Raw genomic sequence first — 23,711 nt, 5'->3', positions numbered from 1 at the left:
GGAGCAGTTGAAGGGTTTCGTAAGTCAGCCAGAGGCGCACCAGAACCCGTCCTGAGGACAGATGAACAAGCACCACTTCTCCGTGGCAGAGCCAGTTTTTAGAGTGCAGGGCTTAGATTCACTTACATGATGCTGGCAAGATATGAAGGGACATTCCATCACCTCAGGGGAGATGTTATAACAGTCTTCCAGTACCTAAAAAGGCTGACAAGAAATCTGGATAGGAACAGAACAAGGGGAAATGGCTTCTACCTGCCAGAGGGGAGACTGAGAGATCTTAAGCAGAAGTTCTTCCCTGTGAGGGTGCTGAGGCGCTGGCCCAGGGTGCCCAGAGAAGCTGTGGCTGCCCCATCCCTGGCAGTGTTCAAGGCCAGGTTGGACACAGGGGCTTGGAGCAACCTGCTCCAGTGGAAGGTGTCCCTGCCCATGGCAGGGGGCTGGAACTGGATGAGTTTTAAGGTCCCTTCCAACACAAACCATTCTATCATTCTATGATCTCCTCAACAGCATCGTGCCAGAAGGCTGTGACACATCCTGGACCAGCCATCATGGCAGAGACCTACTTCACAGGGTTTTGCAGCCTGGGTCGCTGCTCACAGGACCATGGTTTGCATCTGGAGCACCAGTCCATGCACTCTCTGATACAGCAGAGCTCCTTTGATTTGGATCGGATGCCTGAGCACAGCCCCTGGCAGGGCAGAGAAGTAGCTTCTTCTAAAGCCAACTGTGTCCCAGAAAGAAACTACAGACCTGAACTCTTAAACTGCTAATTTTCATCAAGCAAGTCAGAAGAAAACCCTGACATTAAAGGTGATGGGTGGGAAAGGTCTTTGTCCCAGAGAAGTGTTAGGATTTTGGCACACAGAGTGCTGACTTCATCCTCCCAGGCAGCATTTTTATGTTGAGGTGTTGTATCAATCCTCAATCTGCCCACAAGGTCCTAAAGGATATTCTTGTGCAGAGGCACTGGCATGTGGTAGGAACCAACATGCAGGCTGGTGGGAGTGTGAGGATGAACCGGGATTTCCTCAGCTGGCACTGATACAGAGAAGAGGACAAGGATGTCTCTTCCACAGATCCCTTCTGTCCCACAGACACCTCTGCCAAAACCAAATAGCCAGCAAAACTGCCCAGCCCTCCTGCAACCTGCAGTCTCACATAACCATCCTGCAAGATAGTGGCATGTTTCACAAGGCTTTTGCAACAGGTTTAACCCAACGACTGTGTGGAAAGAGGTAGCAAGAATGGGGGCAAGCAACCGCAGCAACTCTTCTGGGCAATTGCCTTGCACTTTGCTGTTCCTCCTCTTTCAGTTCGCCTCTTCTCTGTAGCTGTGGAGGTCCAGCTTCTGCCTTTGTCCTGTGCAAGGTCAAGTCCTTCCCACTGGTTTGTGTCTTTCAGGCAATCAGAATGAAATAAAGTAAATAGCAAAGACAAAAACTGTGATTATAAAGCCATTGAGTCTGCCAGGTGCGGGGAGGGCTAGGGGAGATAAATGTTGCTAAACCAGTTTCCAGGCAGCACAGGTCTCTCTATGAACAGGATTCCCACCTCCCTTCCCATGTCTGCTGGTAACGGTAGGTCACATTAGGGAACAGAAGAAAGCAAGAGAGAAAATCACCAGCAAAAGAAAAGTGCAAAGGGTTTCATAGGCGCAAAAGTCAGTCTGCCTTTCAGCATCTCAGACAATGTGTTCCAGGGATCCCATTAGTGCATCTCAGGAGTTCCCTGGCCACATTGCATTCACACACAAGAGTGTAGTGAAGCCCATGTAGGAGCTCACCTGAACCCATTACCTCTACATGTGTAACACCTCCAGGATGCTCCCACTACCCCTCAGCTACATCCTGGGATGTGCTACCACACCTAATGGAAACTGGGTGAACATACCCTCCATGTGCCCTTGCTCATGTCAAGGCTTTCCCAGTCATGGGAGACTGCTTCTGCTCTCCCCAGGAGAGAGCTGGTTTATCTTCTTTCTGTAGGTGCTAAATCCCAACTTGCTGTATGGCATTAATTACATCCCAGCCTTGTTTCCAGCATGAAGATCTCTGCACCTAGAAATTAATACATAATTGCTGTTGGAGGTAAAGTAAGAGCAATAAAAGTACGTGCGAACTGGGCAATGAGGAGATTCCAGTATCAAGTATCATTTTAAGATTTTAATGAAGCCAAACTATGTTTTCCAAGCTGCTTTCTCAGTTAATGTTTAACAAGACAATGGTGTGTGCCTGCTGGTACTGGAGTAAAGGACCAAGATAAGTTTAATGTTAACCAGCAGAACAATGCATATTGTGCCTGCTGTAAGGTACCTGGCCTGGCAGTATCATTTACAAATACACATGTAAATAGTATCATAGGACAAAGAAAACTGCGCAGGAGGGAACTGCTCTACGCTTCTAGTGGAGCAGCAGCCCCTCATTGTTCCTCATGCCCCTGGGGCCCTCCACACCAGCTCTCCTCTTCCTCATGACCTTTGTACAAGTCACTTGGACTTGCACTTGGAGTCACCGATGTGGCACAAAATTGTAGGATCACTTAGGATGCACCTAGGGTGCTGGGTTCTTCATACACACCAGTGGTAACTCTGTATCTTGTTTTTGTCTTGCCCAAGAACATAGCATGCTTATAGGTAATTGAAATCGTTTCTTCCTGGCTGATCCTCATTAGGGACCCGGATTGGATTTACTAATTGATGAAGGGGAAAAGGAAGCTGGTTTCAGTGTGCCGGTACCTGCCGCAGCCGTGTGGGAGGGCAGGAACGGTGCCTGCGCATCCCGAGCCGTGTCCTTGTCCTATTTGATCCGGGCAGGGCGCTGGAATTGCTTTCCAAGTCCCCGTGGCCCGCCCCTATCCCGGTACCGGCACCGCCGCGTCCCGCTCAGTCCCCAGGAGAGAACACAGGGCCGCAGGCACCGGGGAGTGCTGCGGGTCCCAGCCCAGGCCCCACCTGGCGGGTGACGCTGCTGCTGGCACCGACCCCGCCGAGCCACGGTGCGGGTACAGCACAGCCCTCCACCGGTGCCGGGGCTGAGCCCGCCTCGCTTCCCTCTTGACCCATCTCTGGTTCCCCTTCCTTGCTCTTTTGACGTCCCCAAAACCCCTTTGCGGTCCCTCCCGACTCTCAGTAAACCCCCCCGCACACCGCAGCTGATACAGCTCCCACCTCCCTTTTAGGGCCGAGACCACGCCCCCGACCCTCCTGGCCACGCCTCCCGGGGAGGAGCGAAGGCCTCCACCCCTCCCTCGGCGCCCGGATCCGCTCAGAGAGGGGTGGGGCGCTGTTTTGGCTCCGCCCTCTCTATCTGACGTCAGCGCCAGCGGAGCAGTGCGCAGCAGGTGCTGGCGGTGGTGCGGACGGGAAGAGGCGGCGGTAACGGGGGGGAGTCCGGGTGTGGGGCTGGGAGACCCGGTGTGGGGCTGAGAGAGCCCTCGGCTGTGTGTGAGGGGCTGGGTGAGTTGGGTGTGTGGCGTGTGTGGCTGGGGGTCACCCATGGTGGGAGTGCGGGGCTGGGGCTGCGGCTGGGAGCGCCCCGAGTACGTGTGTAGGGGATGGGGGTCTGTGGAGCCGGGTGTGGGGCCGGTGCAGCCCGTACCCCAGCCCGCTGCGGTGTGCGGCGGGGGCTGGCGGTCAAGGAGGGCTCCGAGGAGGGCGGGTGGGATTGGACCTGGGCGCTGTGGGACAGGATCTGGACGTAGGGCTCTTGCTGCGGGGAGCGCTGCTGCTCGGAGGAGGGTGATGATGAGGAAATCATGCCGGAGTGAAGAAGAGGAATGGTGGCTGCTGTGGTGCTCGGTCCCCGAGGTGTTGGGGCCTGCTCTGGAGCAGGGAGGGCATCGCCAGTGCTGCTGCCCCAGGGGTGTCTCTGCCCTGCCCCAGCTCTAGCGATCCGTTTGTCATCGCAAGTTGCTGTAAACTCTTTGGGGTGCCGTTGTGGGGAGCGAGGCGATGTGGGGTGGCACATCCCTGCCCTGTGCATCGGCAGAACGGCGCTGCTCGGTTGCGGCTGTTTATGCAACCTGCGGGGAGAAGGAGGCAGGCGGCTGTGCCCAGAGCAGATGGGCTTGTTTAATACTAATGGGCTTATTTAGTGTAGAGCAAGGGGGATGCTAGCACTCTCCGGGGGAAAATAATGCTGCATCGTGTGTTTAAAAGCCATTATGGCTGTCCTGGATTTGTATTTCCTGTGTCTATAGCTGCTTGAGACCTCATTTGGATAATTAAATGTCATCGTGAAATAGGAGAATGAGGATAGGAGAGCACTCACCTCCTTTCCTTTGCCACAGGGGTCTGGCAGCCCCCTCTGACAGCAAAGGGGAGACCCTCTGCGCAGGGCAGCACCAGGGTCTGTCCCACCCATCCCAGGTTCATGGTTAGCTCTTCCTGAAAGGGGGAAAAACAGTGCTTTTGATGTCTTTCCTACAAGACCTGTGTGAACAACCCGATTGTCTAAGTGGGGTAAGTCTTGGTAAGGTAGTAAGTGTGAGTGAGCTAAAGTGACTGTACTGAACTGCTTCCTCCTTTGGGCTTTGGTAGCTCCAGTGATGGGGTGTCAGGTACAGTGCCAGAAAATGGGTGTTTTTCTTTCAACTGCTTCAGTTGCTTTAATAAAAAGAGTGGCTGCTTCTAGAAACTCTTGGTGATAAGAATACTGTATATCAGACTGAGGAGGAGGCTGAAAATGCTGAGATTGGATAAATTCTAGTGATTGTATTTCAGTGCTGCTTGGGGATGGTCAGGAACTAGCCTGTGTGTTGCAGAATAACCTTCTGTGCTGCACAGAACAGTGTTTTTCTTATTTTCTCTTATTCGTGTGCTGTAAAGGCCATCTCTGTTCAAGTCCTGATTTGCCTTTCTCCTGATAGTCTGTGAGCAGTGAATGGTGATCTGTAGAGCTGGTGGGTGTCCTTGTTGCAGAGGTCAGGAAGGAGAAGAGAATGTCCTGTACATGAGCAGCTCCAGCACATGGGCTGAGCAGCCCCTGCAAGGTGCTACCTGGTATCAGATCAAGTAGAAGGCTCTGGTGGTTTACTGCCATGTGACCCCCAGGTCCATAGTGGTTTGCTGTTCCAAATCCCAGAGGTGTTCTATAAGTGTAAAGCACAGATGTTCCTGCTTGTAGTCTGGTGCTGGGGTGATGGAGGCTTTCCTGGAGGGCTGTGTTTATGGTAAACAGACGAGCTGCCTGTTTTCGGGGGTAGTTCTGTGCATGATCAGATTAACATGTTACTTAATATTTTCTAAGAGGGCAGAGCAGCTTGTGTAACTCTGGATTTTCAACAGACAGGTCTGCATTTCTCCTGTGAGCTGTTTGATCTCCCTGTACCATGGCTGTGGGCTTAGGGGGCCACGAAAACTTCTCGTGGGAGCTGAAAGCATGAATGAGCACGGTTTGAATGCCTGCCTGCGATATTGACGTTTTCTGCTCCCTTGGTTTCTTATTGTGTCTTTCCCAATTTCCTGTTTCTGAGCGGAAACCGTATGGCTCAATGAGTAGAAAATAGCACTTGGTCATTTCGGGGAATAGAGGAAGAGAGCAAGAAACCCGAGTCACTCCCGCAGACACAGTGCCAGCTCTGGCATCCTGCCGGCTGCAGCTTGGCTTCCCACAGGGCAATCTGGGAGCCTCCAAAGCCACTTGCCTGGGATGGGAAAAGTGCCTTCTCCAGACTAAGGGATGCAGGATGCAGTATTGGGCCTTGCACCCATGCTGAGCCACCCTCTGCAGCAGTATTCCAGGGAGCATTTTCCACCAAGAACCTGGCTCTGTGGAAGCGTGTGTGCATATTTCTGCTGCTGCAGCATTGCTTTCTTGGAGATGGAGCTGTGCAGCCTGCCCATGGCCAGTCAGGGTTGCATGGGGCTCGGGGAATGCACCTACAGTCCTGTGTCCAGCTCTGGGGCAACAACACAACAGGGATGTGGAGCTGTAGGGGCGAGTCCAGAAGAGACCACAGAGATGCTGCAAGGGCTGGAGCAGCTCTGCTCTGGAGCCAGGCTGAGAGAGCTGGGCTGGGTCAGCCTGGAGAAGAGAAGGCTCCTGAAGGGGAGACCTTAGAGCAGCTCCAGTGCCTAAAGGGGCTACAGGAAACCTGGAGAGGGGCTTGGGACAAGGGCCTGTAGGGACAGGCCAAGGGGAATGGCTTTAACCTGCCAGAGGGGAGATTGAGATGAGCTCTTAGGCAGAAGCTCTTCTCTGTGAGGATGCTGAGGCGCTGGCCCAGGGTGCCCAGAGAAGCTGTGGCTGCCCCATCCCTGGCAGTGTTCAAGGCCAGGTTGGACACAGGGGCTTGGAGCAAGCTGCTCTAGTGGAAGGTGTCCATGCCTGTGGCAGGGGGTTGGAATTGGATGAGCTTTAAGGTCCCTTCCAACCCAAGCCATTCCATGATTCTATGTTGCCATGACACAAATATCAGCCTCACACATGTGAGGCTCTTCAGTTGCAAGAAAAAGCAGACTTCAGGCCTCTGGAGGGTTTGGAAGATACTGGGAGAAGGTAATACCTGGCTCAGGAACTCGCAAGGTTAAATGCTTATTCATCCAAACTACTGCTGTTCACTCTGTGGAGCTGCCTGATCTGGTGGCTTCAGCAGCTGAGGTGTTTTGGTGCAGGAAATGCCTGGAAGCCATTCAAATAAAGATGAGGAAATGCACCTCTTCCTAATGAACATGGAGTGTCTCAGTAGCCCTGAGTGTCTCTTAGGGAAATGTGTTTGAACAAAGCAGCATTTCTAGCTCTTTCTTTGCGGCACCATGCTGGGCTTTTCAATTCTGCATTTTGGGAATTAGAACAGTTCTGGGCGACTTCTGTCAGACAAGGTGGATGCAGTTCTTGTGCAATTCTTGTGCAGCTATTACTGTAAGTTGATGGTGAATTGCATGGGCAAACCTGGGAGGAAGCTCTTCCTGGAAGCAAACGGAGCAAGAATGGAATCTCTTACAGTTTATCTTTAATGTACCTTTCATGCAATCACTAATGGAGCTTGCAAAGAAGCTGGTAAGAGGGAAGCACAGAACCAGTCCCATTTAAAAGCCACTTGTGCTTTTTTTCATTTGGGTGCTGTTCATATGAAATGTAATTTAAATGCTAGGCTGGTTGCCAGGAGCTGGATTGTTGATGTTAAATGTACTTTCCATTAGAGCTCTGTATTGGAAAACTACTTGCTAGAGCTGCAGGCATTGGAAGGGGTGGGTTACATCAGGGTGCACTGGTTGCCCTTCTCGGGATCCATGCCTCTTACCATGACCTCCATCTTCATCTGTGCAAAGGCCAGCTGAACCAGTATCTCACATGCCCAAAATGGAATTCCTCCTGATTCACATTTTGCAGGACATGAAGTTTGGTGCTTGTTCTGCTGTCCTAGAAAAAAACAACTTCTTGCCTTTATATTAACCTACATGAGTGAGTCCAGAGGAGGCCATGGAGATGCTGCAAGGGCTGGAGCAGCTCTGCTCTGGAGCCAGGCTGAGAGAGCTGGGCTGGGTCAGCCTGGAGAAGAGCAGGTTCCTTAAGGGGAGACCTGAGAGCAGCTCCAGTGCCTAAAGGGCTACAGGAAACCTGGAGAGGGGCTTTGGACAAGGGCCTGTAGGGACAGGCCAAGGGGAATGGCTTTAACCTGCCAGAGGGGAGACTGAGATGAGCTCTTAGGCAGAAGTTCTTCCCTGTGAGGGTGCTGAGGCGCTGGCCCAGGGTGCCCAGAGAAGCTGTGGCTGCCCCATCCCTGGCAGTGTTCAGGGCCAGGTTGGACACAGGGGCTCGAAGCAAGGGATGGGAAGCAGAAGACCTCTGCAGCACTGCACGGGGCAGCTTCGTTCAGCCTGCTCACTCCATCTCGGAAAAACAGAAAAACTAAAGGCACAGCAACAGGTGGTAAGAATTGCCAAGGACTAGGACAGGCTTTGTAGAAGCAGAGGGTCCTCAGTTCAGGAGAGATGCCTGGAGAAAAAAGATAATAAGTTCATGAGTGTGCTGGAAGAAGAAGGTGAGGAGTAGTGACTGACTAGTTCTGTAAGAGCTGCATTGGTATGGCAGTAAGTTCAAAGCAGTCAGAAAGTAGTTATTTTCAAAGCTTAATAGTGAAGCTCTTTTCTTTATGGTGTATTAGGTTTAAAAAATACATATAGGAAGTGTACAAAGCATTATAGTTCTATACTTACACCTTTTGCTAAGCCTTAGTCAAAACCAGGTTACAGATGTAGAGGGACGAATGTTTTCACAAAGGATGGGGGTTCATGTGAATTGATATATCAGTGTGTGTCTCTATACATGAACATATAGTGCCATATGTATTCTCTGTATGATCTATTGTGTACATGGTCCTACTGCAGTGATTTCTTTTCTGCAGACCTTATTGGAGATGGTGCAGCCTTTTGGGGTATGTGAGCTGCTTGTTTAAAAACGAAACCCTTGTTAGGGTAGGGGGAATGATGTTTGCTCAGTGGTGTGGACCAAAGGAGCTTGAAGATAGCTTGAAGAAACTTAATGATTAATGAACTGCTCAGCAAAAGTCCTAATGGGGGGAGATAAAGGAATAGGAGCATGTTTTGTCATTTTCTTCAGCTGGACTAGTAATTTAACTAGCAACATAAAGGGCAAATGCTTAGTGGCAATCAATGAAATCTCTTTGTTGGCTGGGTTTAGTGCTAAATGGAGTTTCATGTTGGCTGAGACTCTGCAGTGCTATACTGGCTTTTCCTGATGGACCTCCTGCAGTGCCATGAGAAACAAAGGGCTTTACAGATGCCCCGGTCTCTTTCTTTCAAGCTTTGTCTCCAAGAGGTTCTCATTGGGAAACCCACAGGTATGAGCCCTGATGCAAGCAAGGAGCTGGTCTTGGTTGCAGCTCACATGGAATTACTAGTTGGGGTGAGAACCCACAGCAAAGGTTGATGATACTTTTGACTAGGAGCTCAAGTATGTCTCTGAAAAGTATCTGCTTGATGATTCAAAGCTCTGCCTTGCAAACACATACCCAAGGGAGTACATAGGGCTAGTAAGCATGTAAAATAGTGTATGAGTTCATGAGAATGAGGAAAACCTATTGTCACACAGTTCAAGAAGGGCAAGTAGGGGAGGGTGTACGTGTGGCAGTAACTGATAGTGGAAGTGGCAGACAAGGAAAAATTCTGCCTGAGAATGTAGTTGAGGACAAAGAGCATTGTGAAAAGGCTGAGGTGGAGCTGGGAGGGAGGGGACACAAGTCATACTTGGGACCTCGGAAGGACCTGGTTTCCACAACCACCTCCTGGATTTGCTGAATGTTCTCCTTCATCACAGATAAATCTCCAATATAGTTGCTGCTGAAGCTGTTCTTGCTTGATACTCTCTTTACTGCTTGCCTAATCCCAGTTGTGTTACTTTACCATCAACTTTAAGGGGAAAAAAAGTAACTTTTGCTGTGGTGGATTATGCCCTTCTTAATATTACTCTGCATCTTTTCTGCTGCTCTGTTGTTCTTCTGAGGTCTCTACCAAGGCATCTGTCTGGGTTCTCGGAGACTCTCCAGTTTTCACACTAATAGACAGAAACTAAGTTACTAGCCCCATTACAAACCTACCTCCTTTTCAAAAGCTGGTCTTGATATTTCTAACATAGAGCTGCTGAACACTCAAAGGGCACTGGAATTTCTTTCTTGTTTCAAGAAAGAAACAGGGTGTTTCTGTTCCCTGTTTGCTCAAGCTGTTGTCAGACTTAGGTTTTTAAATGAGTCTGTCCAGTTTCTCAGGCTCTTCTGCGGAGCTGCTGATGCACTTTTCTTCATTCATCCCCCAGGGCTGTTGCTTTTAGCCAGGCTCTTGCCTTATCACACTCGTTCAGTGGTTTCTAAGCTTTACCAGGTACAGCCTTGTACAACTGGTACCACATCAGACCTTTCTGCAGAGATGCTTTTTTACCATGTGGTTCCACTGGCAGTTGTACCAGCTTTCCAAAGGGCTTTTGGTGTGGTCCCACACTGGGTTCTTGTACAGAAACCAGGCAGCCACAGCACAGTGAGCAGGCACCATGGTTGGGTACTGAAGGGAACAGGGGAAGGAGCAAATGTCCAGCCCTGATGGTGGAGGATGCCCCTGGAGGTCCCAACAGATACCCCAGTGGCAAGGGAGCAATGCGGTAGCTGAGTTTGTTATCCACTGCCTGAATTTGAGTTCACAGCCAACTGGAGAATTGCAACATCTTTTGAGCCTTGCTACAGCACTAAAATGGCAATGATACAGCGCTAAAATGGCAAATGTAGATAAATGAATTGATGCATATGATACACACACTTGCTCTGGCCTTGTTCTTCCCTGGGAACTTGCTTTTGGCTTCTATTTTGGGATGATTTTCTAGGTTAGATGAACATTAGTGACCTATTATGTCCCAAATAGTTTGTTGCATTAAAGTGAGTTGTAGGGCTTGCTGCCTGTCTTTCATGGGCTCTCTGAAGGGAGGATTTCCTTGCTGCAGACTTGGTAGAGGCGTTGCAGTGCAGTGCTTTAAGAGCCTCAAGTTAAATGTATGTTGTGCTTGTCCATTTGAAGATGAGCAGTTAAGTGTTTGTCTGGCCTGGCAATGGAAACAATAACTAAATAAAATTCCTCTGCTCCCTGGCATTGGCTAAACAGTTAAAACTCTTGTCAAAAACATTAAGAAATATCATTTGAAAGGTAACAGCACTGCCTAAGCAGTTAACTGGGAGTGTGCAACAGCCAGCGCCGTGTTAGCGACGTTCAGGCAGGAGTAATGTGTAACTAAGCAGAGAGCCTGAGGATCCTTGCTTGGGGCGGGACGGTCTCTGCAGTGATGAAATAGCAAGCTGTAAACAAGCAAAGCTCACTGCAACCCTGTCAGGGACTGCAGCAGCTAAACATAGCCCCAGAGGCTTGACTCACTTGGCTTCTGCCTGGCACATGATTGCTCTGGGCTCACTGTGGGGGTTACAGAGGTGAAATTCTGTAATCTGTGTCATGCCAGAGCTTGGTCGAGATGTGTAATGGTCTCCTCTGGACTCAGAATCTGCACATCACCAAGAGTGGGTGCAGAGTATGAAGCCCAGCTACCCGCCCTTTCCAGCACTATCCAAAAAGGATCCTGCTTGCCACCTCCCCTGCTCCATGCTGATCAGCCTGGAGAAGAGAAGCTGTGTGGAGACTTCAGAGCAGCCTCCAGTATCTGAAGGAGGCCTACAAGGATGCTGGACAGGGACTCTTCATCAAGGACTGTAGTGATAGGACAAGGGGTAACGGGTTCAAACTGAAACGGGAGAAGTTCAGATTAGATCTAAGGAAGAAATTTTTTCTTTGAGGGTGCTGAGGCACTGGCCCAGGGTGCCCAGAGAAGCTGTGGCTGCCCCATCCCTGGCAGTGTTCAAGGCCAGGTTGGACACAGGGGCTTGGAGCAAGCTGCTCCAGTGGAAGGTGTCCCTGCCCATGGCAGGGGTTGGAACTGGATGAGCTGTAAGGTCCCCTCCAACACAAATTCATTCTGTGATTCTGTGCTGGCAGTGACAGGCTCCAACAGGGGCAAATTATATTCGTGCTATTTCTCCTAAAGCCTGTGGGATGTGGGAGGAAATGGTGACCTTCTGCACTCTGTAATGGCAAAAGGAAATAGCAGAGTACTGTTGCTGCAATCAGGATGGTTCCTGAACACATGGTATTAAGGACACTTCTGTTTCTCAAACAGGGCGAAGCTTCAGAAACTTAATGTAAGAAATGGTTTGCTTAGTCATGGTGCTCAGAGATTAATTAAAGTTGCATTACTGTGACAGTCTTTTCTTTTGATGGCTGTGCCATGACTAATACGTTGGATAGGTTTTATGAACATCAATTCTCTGAGGTGTCTTTAATGTTGCTTTTTGAATGAGACTGAGTCCAAGGTCCTGATTGCTTGTGGCTTAATGATTCTGTTGCATATTACTGGAAAAATACGAGATGTTCTGGGTTAGAGTGTCATCAGGAAATTGTTCACATACAGCCTTGCTCCAGAGTGCTGGTCTAGAAGCTTGTAACAATTAGCAGGAGTGTAATGGACATTTATGTTTCACTCTTTCTCCTGTTAAGGCTATCAAACATGTCTGGGATGTTTCTGCATGGCTTTCTTTTTTAATATAGAGAGAAACATGAAGTAATCACTTCTGAATCTCTCTTTAAAAGCAATTTAATCCTTAGTGGAAGCAGAGGATTTTGCTTTGCAGTCACAAGACTGTCTTAGGGTGAAACAGCTGAATCTGACTGGAAAGCAGCAAGTCACTCTGCTGTGTCACTTGAAAGAAATCACTTCAACTCAGTCTGTGCCCCTGTGATATCGTTAAAAGATAAACTTGCTTTTTTACTCGGGTATTTTGAGGTCTGTTTTTCACACTTGAGAGCAGTCTGAAATGGGGATTGCATGGTCATGGATGAAGCAGACGAAAGCCAAACCAGTTCTTGTGTTTCTCTTCCTTCCTCTGCAGGACAGATTCTGCATCACACATGAACTACGACAACCCTCCACCCTACACCGGCCCGGGCCCCACCGCCCCATACCCACCCTATGCACAGCAGCCAGGGGGTCCTCCTGGCCCCTACCCGGGCTATCCTCCTGGACCCACCGGGCCCTACCAGCCAGGCCAGCCGGGTTACCAAGGCTATCCCCAGTATGGATGGCAGAATGCGCCTCCACCTCCAGGACCAGTCTATGCAGATGGGCCTAAAAACACAGGTAAGCCTAGCAGCCGCAGTGCCTTGTCATCGTGACCCTTTCTGGCTTGCAAATATGTGAGTGCATGCTGACCTTGACGTAACGTGGTTACCAGTGTCTGACCCTCACAGGGATAGGGGAGGTGGAGGTGGAGGCTTGCTTGAAGGGGCAATTGTTGATAGCCTGTTTTCCTGCTTGCTTTTGTTGTTGTGTCTCTAGCAGTTCTCTGGCTGAACATCCTTAGTGCTGGTACCTCAAGAGAATCCTTATGCTGAGCTTGTTATATATACTTTCTGCTGGCTTTGTCAAAGAATCATAGAGCCATAGAATGGTTTGGGTTGGAAGGGATCTTAAAGCTCATTGAGTTCTAACCCCCTGCAAATGTACAGTTCCTACTAAATTAATGGTCATCAGTTTTCATGAGCCCATCAATATCTGTCCAAGTGACATATTAGAATTATTCCTGGTCTTCTGCTTTTTTAATGAAGCTGTTACTGTTCAGTGGAAAACCCCAGATTTCTGAGGAGGGGAAAGGGGACAATGTGACTTATCCTGGCAGCTAGCTGCTCCATCTGTGTATGTACTCAGTATGGTATGCTGGTTTACTCCGGCACCCATGACTCTTGTGGGGCTCGCTGCAGCCCTTGGTGCAGGCTTGAGTTGTCAGGGGAGGGACAAGAAGATTAAGGGACCAGAGCATCTTTATATGAGAAACTGAGAGAGGAGGGACTGTTCAGCCTGGAGAAGGCTCAGAGGGGCCTATCCAGGTGTATTAATACCTGACGAGAGGAATGGAGAGAACTGACCCTGCTCAAGCAGGGGAGTGGACTCTCTGATCTCCAGAGATCCCTTCCAACCTCAGCAGCTCTGGGATTCCAGCAAGGTTGGGTTGGGTCCCTACCTTTTCCTCATGGAAAGAGCTGGACTTAGCTTGGGGTGTTTTTTGTAACTGTCTATCTTGCTGGCAAGGGCACTTGCCTAGAGACCAAGTTTATTCATGTCCCTGTTTCACAGGCTTCACAGGTTGTAAAATCTCTGCTCATACATCATGGGATGTACTCGCCCCCTCAGCTCTTCAGTGATAAAAATACTCATCCAGGCTGGGAAGCCAGGAGCCATCATCACCTCTTTTCCTCCATTGCAGTGAATATCACAACAGACTCTTCTGGAGAAGAGCCTGAAGTACCTATAGCTATTCTGGCTGCCTTGGGCTACCAAAAGCTACCAAAGAGGCTGTTCTGCAGGAGGGAATGTGGGGAGCCCTTCTGTAGAGGTGTTGTCCAGGCACTATGCTTTAGGTGGGAGCTCTGTCAGGAAGGAAGCGAGAGTTAGGATTTGTATGTGCTGCATGTCTGGCATGATCACGAACAGACTAACCTGGGTGTACAGAAATGAGACTGATCTGTACCTCAAATCAAAATCTGAGTCAGTGCTTTACAGCTGCGTGAGGCACTAGTACTTCAGGTACTGCTGCTGTAAAGACTGGTTGATAAAGTGAGTATTGAAGCTGACACAATGGAGAATTGTCAGGACTCAGACAGTTCCCCTGAGGCCTCTGCCACTGTACAAAGCTGTCTTTTGGCCGTTGCACATTAAGGTCGTTCTTCACATACTGTTGTTGCCATGGGACATGGTGTGATTTAATCTAACAATTTGTGGCTTGTCTGGCCCTTGGAGAAGAAAAACACCTCATGTAGCTCACTCTGAGATGCTACAGGGAGACAGCTTAAACTTAGTGCTGGTTTCATCCCCCATGCTGCAGAAGAGGTCATGAACCACTGAGCCTTGTTTCCAAGGCTGCTGTTACGGCCTCCTGAGGCTGAGCAGCACTGGGTGAGTTCTGCAGCCATATGCTGCAGCCATGCATCTCCCCAGCTGCAGCACCTAGCCCTCTGTGTCCTCAGAATGTGGGAGCTGTAAGCCTGGGCTGTGTTGTTCGGTCCCTCTTGTTGGGGTCATGCTTGGCAAGGGTAGGTAACATCTAGGCTGGAAAGAGGAAGTTATTACTGTTAAGGCAGCAATGACTTTGCTAGAAATAGGTGAGGGAGGATGTAATCTTTTCAATATGACTTATAGGGGCACATCTATAAAGGCTCGTTGGAGTCAGAACAGCGCTGAACAAGAACAGGTATATTCCACTCTAGACTGTGTAGGATTAGTTAGCCATGGTGAGGGTCTGAGTGGTTTATACATGAACACAGTGCTGTTGGCCATATGACTTATATGAATTACAGCCCTGTAGAAGAGGGAGACTGGAGGTAATAACAGCAGCTGGTTGTTCTTTGTCCCTTCTCCCAGCATAGATGGAGACCAGCATGTGCAAGCTTGCATCTCCTGTCACCCTAGCTGCGTCCACACTGTTGGGTGTAAAAGGTCTCGAAGCATATGTTTTTTTTCTCCAGGTGGAGGAGCAGTGAGCCAGAGAGGCTAGGTGACTTGCTGAGGTGGCACACACAGCTTCATGACTGTGGGTTTAGGTGTTTTGATAGCTGGAGTTTGGGCTTGCCCAGGCTACGAGTAGCAAAGCCTCCAAAGAAACAGCACCTCTTGCATCTTGCAGGGGCTAATAACTGACTTGGCCATCAGAAATAAACAGCTTGACCTTTACTTACAGAACTGGTAATTTATATGTTGAACCTGAGGGATGTTATCCTTCAGAGTATCTGATTCAGCTTTCTATCTCTGAACTGATTTGTGCTGATTGCTGCCTTCATCTTTCACACTGTGTAAACCAAAGGATACCTTTTGTCTGTGCGCATGAAGTCTGACCAGGCTTGAGTTTCTGGAAGACCATAATCTGCCATTCAGTGTCACACAGTGGTTTGAGTAGGTAAAGGGAACTCGCCTGCAGCAGCAGAAGGCTAGGAAACCCACACAGCAGAAGGAGGAGTGCCTGCATGGAGAACAGTGTAAAGAGGCAAGGCTTGAGCAGCAGGGACTTCCTTTGGAAGAAAAAAAATATCTCATTTCCCTACCAGTATTTTCATTCCTAAGTAATTCATTATCAACTGGCATAAAGAAACCACAGTATCTGGTGACTGACTGGTCAGCAGGTGCTTTCTTGTCTATGTAAATTAGAGGTGAAATGTAATGCAGTTGATAATGGCATGCTTTAAAAAGAAGTGGAATGAGCCAAAGTATGATGTGACATAATAATTTTGCAAGCATTGGCTGATGTTAGCAATTTGCCCAGTTAAATCTCCCTAACCCCCCCTGCTAATACATAACAACGTAATGGGTGAGGTTCTTCCCTGCTGTGACAGATGGCACCAGGCTCTGTCAGAAGCCTTCCTTTCCTCCGGCCCAGGGCAAACGGAGCTCAGTGCTGCATTCGACCTATTGCCAGCAAAGCTGGCTCTGATAAGAGTAATAGTCACACTGATGCTGCCTGCCTCCTAATGTTTGACCAGCTGCAAGAATGAACAGGTCACCTAGATACAGTCACTGCCTTCTGCTCAAGGAGTGGGTTTCTCCTCTATATGTGCAAAGGAAGGGATGCTAATCACTCTGTTTAGGCTCTCTGGTGCCTTTCAGTGGTTACCCCCATGCTTCTCAAGCTGTGTGAAGCCAAGCCTCCCCCAGCAGGTTATTTGGAGGGCAGCATGTAGCAATTCCAGCGGGCCTTCTCTCTGTATGTTGACCCTTTCCAAGCATTTCCATTTAGTTTAACTCTCAGGACCTGTGACTCCAGACAGCTGGTGTCCTGCCAAAGAGAGGTCTCACTTGACAGTTGTCCTCTTATCTGCCTCTTATAACTGTGTGCATTAAAACCCGCTGTGCTCCCTCCCCCAGGACTGCTGTATCATACCTCCCTCTGTCCCTGGCTTGTGTCAGCTCACTGCACAAACAGTGGGGGCTGTTTGCTGGCAAACAGTGCTGTCCTGGGGCTGATATCTGACTTCAGCTTGGCTGCTTTTAACCCCAAAGGAGGGGATAAGCTGGGAAAAGCCTGATGCAAAGAAAAGGATTTCAGGACTCGGGTCCTGTATCTGAAAACATGCCTCAGACAAACTGGCTAAACCAGGCTCCATAGTGGACCAAATTGAAGGCTGCTGTTCTGGACAGTCCTTCCCAGTCTGGGTGAGAAGCAACTGCTGTAGAGCCTTTTTCCAGCACCGCAAGTGCTGCACAGATTGTGGTACTCGAGGAGGGTCTTGCTGAGTAAATACTCTCTGTGGCATGTTTCCATTGCTTTAAAACTGGACTTTGTCCCCCCGTCTGTCAGCAAACTGCTCTAGCAGGACCCTTGTAAGACTGAGTTTTTGCTGTGTAAATCTCTTCAAGCCAGGTCTTGTTTATATCGAGGACTGATGCTGATTTTCAGTGAAAACACTTGACCTGAGGAATGTGCTGTTCTTAGCCCTGCAGTTGACTTGGTGGGAAATGCCTCCTTGCTTTAACAGTAAATGAAGATTTCACTGATTTTTTTTGTTTGTTTGTTTGGTTTTTTTTTTGGTTTTGGTTTTTGGGTTTGTTTTTTTTTAAGTTAGAGGAAATTCTCAAATTCTGTAGCTTTGGGAGATTGCTGCATCTGCTGCAGTCTAGAAGAAAACTGAAGGGTCTGAAGCCCTAAATTACTGTATTGTTGAGCTGGGGAGAAGCTGGTTTCTTATTTGATGTATCTCTTGTACACTTTCTAACCTGTATGATGGGGATTATAGCGCTCTGGAGGGCTGACTGATGCAGAGACTCGAGTACAACATAAAGTATGCTTTTCTCCTACAAGGAGTGCCTATAGCCCTACTTTTTAGTGATGTGAAATCTTCCTGGGCACATCTATACTCCATAAATGCTGATGAGTAGCACTGCCATCATCTCCAAGATCTCTGAATCCCATCCCTATGTGTTCAGGTGAGGAAACTCACCTCTTCCACAGCCCTGAGCTCACCTGCAAGAGCATCTTCTGCACAGTTTATGATCAAACCTAACCCATGCTTGGAGCACATATGATGTGTGAGAGGGGACTGGCTTTACCCTGGTGTGAAATGTGGCCAGTGCAGCGCTGGCTCTGGAAAGTTCTCACTTGGCACACTGGCATGGTAATTTCTCTGCAATATGTTGCCTTTTAGCTCCCTGAAAGCTGAAACAGCTCTCTAGGGTGACTGTGAGAGCTGCTCAGACATGTGAGAACTGAGGGGCAGGATGTTTCATAACCTGCTGGATATAGTCATGCAGACACGGAGGAGGGCAGGCTTGATACCAGTGTGGGTCATTGTACATTAGTTGCTTCTGCTTGAATCCAGGCTGAAATCTGGGCTAGGTTTGCAGCTATCCCTGGCAGAGGGGATTTGCAGGTCAAACTACCCCTACTCACTGACACCTTGCTTCCTTTCTACTTGATTTATGCTCAGGTGCTCAGAGCTGTTTGTGTTTAGAGCAGGGGATTGTCAGACTTGTTCTGTTTTGCAGCTTTGGGAGCTTTTTTGTTTGGAAATAGGCTATTGTGTTTCCATCTGGCTCTGGCTGGTATCTGTTTCAGGAGTGTGCTAAGGTATTTCCTGAAAGCTGAATATGGTCTCGGTAGGGACTGCGTGTACAGTGAAAGCCTCAGGGCAGGAAGGAGTCGGGGGGCCAGGGAATGTGACATGTCAAGGCGTAAAGCTTTTAAGCATGAGCAAATATCCCCAGAGAGAAGAGGGAACAATGCAATGCCTTTCTTGCCAAGGGAGTTAGATCTCATCTGCGCCCAGGCTCTACCCTGGAGGTCTCGTGGGTAGGGAGCAGCCTTGGTGGCAGCTAGTGTGAAGGTTTTAGTTGAAGTCCTCTGGTCCCTACTCCCCGGTCATGCACCTCTTCTTCCGCATTTGCTGCCTGTGTGGGATCTCCTCCAGGACACGTGGCTGTCCCAGAGGCCAGCGCTGAGTGTTCCTTCCTCCTGCAGTGCTGGATCTGCAGACCTAGAGTGTGCATCCCAAAAAGCGGATCAGAAACGCTTGTTTTCTAGTCACTGTCCGTCTACATCCCTTGACTGCTGCTCATTCCCTTGTTCTGTTCCTCACTTTCCCTTCTCTGGCCTTCATCCTGAACATAAAGATTTTCAAAGGAAGGACTTAGGTAAGAATATTTGGAAGGTAGAACCAGATGCGCAGGCTGACCTCACTTACCAATTTGCTGCAGGCAGCACTTAACCCTGGAAGAAACTATTATTAAAATGGTGTTGTGCCATTTTAAGCAAGACTTCTTGCTGCCTGCACAAGCAAAAACAAAGCTCTTGGTGCTTGTGATAAAACCCACTTTATTCACAGGTGGGGAAAGGCTTTTTGGTTCTTTCTCTGCTGTGTGCTTCCTCCCAGACAAGATGATTGGTATTAATGCTTCTCATCTGAACTTCTGAATGAAGAATATGAAGAATACTTCTGCCATAGTTGCGACTATGGCAAAGAGCTGTTCAGATACCACAGGAAGAGTTTTGGTCTGCAGGAGCAGTGCTTCGTGAACTGCTTCTTGCTGCTGCTTCTTCTTTGCCCCAGGCCTTGCCTAGTAGCTTACAGCAGCTAGGAGTGCGAGTAACCTGCTTGCATGTGAGGTGGCTCTGTGCTGCACACAGGTGAAGCCAAAGGAGAAGTAAACTTCAAGGCCTAACACTCTTCCAATACCTAAAGAGGCTACAAGAAAGCTGGAGAGGGGCTTTGGACAAGGGCCTGTAGGGACAAGACAAGGGGAATGGCTTTAACCTGCCAGAGGGGAGACTGAGATGAGCTCTTAGGCAGAAGCTCTTCCCTGTGAGGGTGCTGAGGCGCTGGCACAGGGTGCCCAGAGAAGCTGTGGCTGCCCCATCCCTGGCAGTGTTCAAGGCCAGGTTGGACACAGGGGCTTGGAGCAACCTGCTCTAGTGGAAGGTGTCCCTGCCCGTGGCAGGGGTTGGAGCTGGAGGAGCTTTAAGGTCCCTTCCAACACAAACCAGTCTGCGACTTTTAAGACTTACTGCTTTTTTCTTGCCTTTTCACCTTGGGAAGAGGAAAGTCCCTGGAGCTGGCTGGTGCCAGGCTGGGCTGACCCAGGGGTGCACACACCTCGCTCCTCCCAGTGCAGCTGAGCCTGACCCTTGGCTTGCCTGAGGTGAGCTGTTGCTTGCTCTCTACCTCCATGTCATACCTGAAATGCCTATGTAAGGGCCATGGCACCCAGTGTCATGGAGCAAGTGAGGGCTTGCAGAGCTTGAGGGCTCTCAAGTGCCATCGCTGTCAGCTTTCTGGGGGGCTCCCTGTGTGGGTAAATTAGTACCTTAAAGGGAGATTTGTCCCTGGGAGAGGATGGGCTGGTTCTATCATCAGAGCCTTTTAGACCCATTAAAGCACTGCGATAAGGAGCACTACAGTCTAAGGTCACAACACCAAACCAGGTGAAAAGTGCTGCCTGTGCCTTTCCCTCATGGAGCTAATGATTAACGCAACAATTAGGTATGAAAAGAAACAAAATGTGTATGCTTAAGATAAAGCAGACTGTGCATGAAATAACAAGGTACTGTAGTATTTGTTTTAAAAACAACGTGGGAGTTATTTGCACTGGGTTGCACAGGCTGGTACTGTGTGATTACAGGGAGTGCAGCCATTTTTGGGGTAAGCATGATTCATTGTGGGCTATGCTCTTTAAGGGTGATTAGAAGCTGGGAGGGTCTGCTCAGCTTATTCCCTCTCCCATCCTGTTTTAGAAAAAGCAATGGAAGCATTAAAACTCAAGCCTAACCTGAGTGCTCCCTAGTGCGTCAGGGAAACCACCCTTGTTTCTCTTCAGTATCAGACCACCAGTCCCAAAGTGCTAATGGGCTTCCGCCCATGGTGGCAAGGACCCTGGCATGCCATAGGAGGTCTTTGGAGCACCTGACCCTGGGCAAAAGAGAGGTACAAAGCAGCTAATGAGGTCCCCAGTAAGGCTCACCACAGCAAAGTGGGTGGCTTTAGCTTGGAGACATTCAGGCTTCTGCTAAGGACCGTAGAAAACCAGTGGTTGCCTTAACTGGTGTATTTTGGGTTGGGGTTTTGTTGGTAAATCCATTCTAGTAGAAAACCAGATTTCTGTTTATGGAAAACTTCTGGTTGAAGCAAGTTGGGAAGACCTTGGGTAGCTTGTGTCAGTGACATGTTGAGCGAGGCTTCCTAACAACATGGTTTTGAGAGGTTTGAGTAAGGTGCCTAGGGTTTTGTTACGCTGTCTCTTACTGTGCTGCTCACAGGGGATCCTCTGCATTTAAAGTAGCCCTAATGCATAGGCTGGAAGAAGGTGCTACCACGTGGCTGAAGGTGCTACCATGTACTCATGATTTCCCTGAGGACTTCTGTCACTATGTTTAGTGCTTTGAAGCTGATGTTCTGCTGCACAGTGTCCAAAATGAGAGGACTGGTGTAGGATGTCTTCAGCTTACTGAGAAGCTTGGCTGGGAACAGTTTATCTAAGCCTTCGTTTCAACTGGGTTTTGCCCTATGCACTTTGGCAGGTGTAAGTGAATGGTTGACCATCTTGATCTGTTCTGCTTTTATAAGAATAAGCCCCACACCCAAGTGGTTGATGGGAAAAGGTTTTTAGCATTAATGCTGCATGGCTGTGGTTAAAGTTTCTGGCAGTTTGTCTGGTGACAGCCGTCTCTTCTGTCCTAGCCCTGTCCTGACTGGGCTGCTGTGCCTGTGCATCAACCGGTTCAGTGCAGACCTTTCCAGCACGGGCTGGCAGTGGCTGTGCTGAAGGTGCTGGCAGGGAGGAGCAGTGCCTGCTGTGACCCACTGGTGCTGGAGGCAGCATCCCACACGAGCCACTGAGAGGACACGTGGTGGCAGTGCCCATCTCCCACCGCGCAGCCCCGTGTCTGGGAGAGCCATTTTGTTCAGTAGTCCAGTAAGCGTTTTGTAACAGCACTTTATGCATGCTCTGTACGTGCTTTGTCATTGTGTCCTCAACAGGTGGCTGTAGTTTAAAACTTCTAATGGGTTTAAAACATCTAAAAAGCATAAATAATAGAATCCCAGAATGGTTTGTGTTGGAAGGGACCTTAAAGCTCATCCACTTTCAACCCCCTGCCATGGGCAGGGACACCTTCCCACTACACCAGGTTTCTCAAGGCCAGGTTGGACAGGGCTTGGAGCAACCTGATCCTAGCGGAAGGTGTCCCTGCCCATGGCAGGGGGCTGGAACTGGGTTCCAGCCCATTCTGTAATGTGGCTGGGTGCTGTGGGTGTTCTGTGCGGCGCTGAGGCTGATGGAGCTCTGTGTCCCTGCAGTATACGTGGTGGAGGAGCGGCGGAGGGACGACTCCGGCGAGAACGCCTGCCTGACGGCATGCTGGACCGCACTGTGCTGCTGCTGCCTCTGGGACATGCTGACCTGACCGTGTGCAGCCGCCTCCAGAACCTCTCGCTGAGTGCTATGCAGGCTCCCCACTCCTGCCCTAACTCCTTTCTGTTACTGTAATCAACACTCTGCTTTGCACAGCCAAGAGTTCCCGTCTGTCAGTCCTAGCACCTTGTTGGGGTGGGGTGTGCACTTCTTTATTTTAGTAAAGAAAAAAAAAGAATCCCTTTTTAACATTTCTAAGACTTTTGTTGTAACTTTGAAGAATGTGCTAATGGTATCTTTCAGCCAAAGGCATTCCTATGAAATGTATATTTATCAGTTGAAATTTTCCTAGTCCTAGAGATGAAGATGTATGCAATAATTAAAGCCAACAGTTGATTTTCTCCACCAGGTCCCGGCTGTTTCACTCAATGTGTCCCGCAGAGGGTGTGCTTCCCTCGCTGCTGCCTGTTCTCAGCCTGGTGCTGGCTCTGCAACACCAGTGATGGAGGTGGCTTCCAGCAGCGGTTGGTGCCTCAGCCCCTCGAAGGAGCTTGGGGTGGGCACCTCTGGCCTCACTGTTACCAGCATCTGGGGGATCCTCTGCAGCATCCCAATGCATAAGCTGTGGGAGCACAGTGGGACCGGCTGTTGTGGGATGCCCATGCCTGGCACCTCGACCCCTCGTCCTGCAGCGCACAACGCAGCCGGGTTTTCATCCCTCTGCTCACTTGGGGCTGACCCTGTTTTGAGCAGTGATCCAACATCTATAGGCTTGCAGGGGGTGAATTAATGGGGAAGAAGAAACAAGGCCATGGATTAATTTAGTGCTGAGGATTTAGAGCTGAAGCTGTTTCTTGGCATGCCTGGCTAGAAGAGGGATAAAAAGCTTGTATCTGTGGCAGAGAGGGGAAACCTGCTGCTTGTCACAACCCAGCTGCGCACTGCCCTGGTTTGCTCCTATCCTCCTGCCTTGGGAGCAAAACTGATCCTGGTAGACATACACACACTGGCTGCGCTTTGTGCTGCTGCAGATCACCCGTCACCTTGTACCCGCTGGAGCAGAGCTTCCCCGGGTGCCGTATTCAGCATTCATGTATGGTGTATCCAGCCCCCTGAGACCTGGCAGCAGAGGGAAGGGTGACTCAAGCTGAGCAGAGTGAGGAGTTGCACTTGTCTGGGTCCTAAAGCTCTTCCCATGCTGCAGTGGATGCAGCAGCTCTGCTCCTCTGCTCCTGCATGGGCCTGGGCCTAGCGTTAGTGTAGGGACAGGGCTCAGCTGCGAGAGGCACAACAAATGACCACATGCATTGGACCTCCGGGTGCCTCTGATGGCTGCCCTTGCTCTGCCCTGCCTCACCAGCTGCCCTGCTTCAGCACTTGGCAGCCAGCCTGCCCCAGGCCCAGCACAAGCAGCACCGGCCGTCTTAATGGCAGGTGAGGGTTACAGCTGCCACATCACGAGCTCGGCTCAGGCCTCGCAAGCACTTTGCTGGGTTCTTCTGCCTGCTTTAGTCTGCGAGTTCCCCCCAGTGTGGTGCCGCTGCCTTTGGCACAGCCCAGGCACACCGTACGCCTCCAGTGGGTCTTGGCAATGCTGCTGTGGGGCTCTGGCTGGGTGGGTGAGGGCTCCTCGCAGCAGCCACGCCTCAGACGTGTTCAGGCTCCTGGCTAAGGGCTGAGCTCAGCCCTGCTCTGGGCTCCTGAATGGTCGCTGTCACCTCCCCGCAGCTTAGGGCTCAGAACGGTGGTCCCCAGTGCACCCACCTTGCAGGGAAGGGTAAA

General features: G+C 49.9%; 1 protein-coding gene across 4 annotated transcripts; it reads left to right on the top strand.

Annotated features, from left to right (window-relative positions):
* The first annotated feature begins 3,316 nt into the window (after positions 1 to 3,316).
* Positions 3,317 to 22,327, top strand: CYSTM1 (cysteine rich transmembrane module containing 1). Of its 4 annotated transcripts, none has more exons than XM_080627108.1 (3): positions 3,317 to 3,339; positions 12,436 to 12,683; positions 21,875 to 22,327. In XM_080627108.1, the coding sequence occupies exons 2-3, from the start codon at positions 12,455 to 12,457 to the stop codon at positions 21,979 to 21,981; spliced, it is 336 nt and encodes a 111-aa protein (XP_080483234.1). In that variant the 5' UTR covers positions 3,317 to 3,339; positions 12,436 to 12,454; the 3' UTR covers positions 21,982 to 22,327. The 4 variants fall into 4 exon arrangements, with proteins under 4 accessions (XP_080483234.1, XP_080483232.1, XP_080483235.1 ...); XM_080627106.1 differs by having other exon boundaries at positions 3,328 to 3,373; XM_080627109.1 differs by lacking the exon at positions 3,317 to 3,339 and adding an exon at positions 3,341 to 3,351.
* Positions 22,328 to 23,711: the final 1,384 nt, after the last annotated feature.

Source organism: Psittacula echo, assembly GCF_963264785.1.
Source record: "Psittacula echo genome assembly, chromosome: 11".
Taxonomy (NCBI): Eukaryota; Metazoa; Chordata; class Aves; order Psittaciformes; family Psittacidae; genus Psittacula; species Psittacula echo.
Note: the sequence above shows the minus strand (reverse complement) of the source record. Positions and strands in the feature narration are given on the sequence as shown.

Bases quoted from the DNA above. Each gene is read 5' to 3' on its own strand.
- CYSTM1 (XM_080627108.1), top strand. From the start codon at position 12,455: ATGAACTACGACAACCCTCCACCCTACACCGGCCCGGGCCCCACCGCC. The intron at 12,684-21,874 runs GTAAGCCTAGCA...GTGTCCCTGCAG, and splicing joins AGATGGGCCTAAAAACACAG to TATACGTGGTGGAGGAGCGG.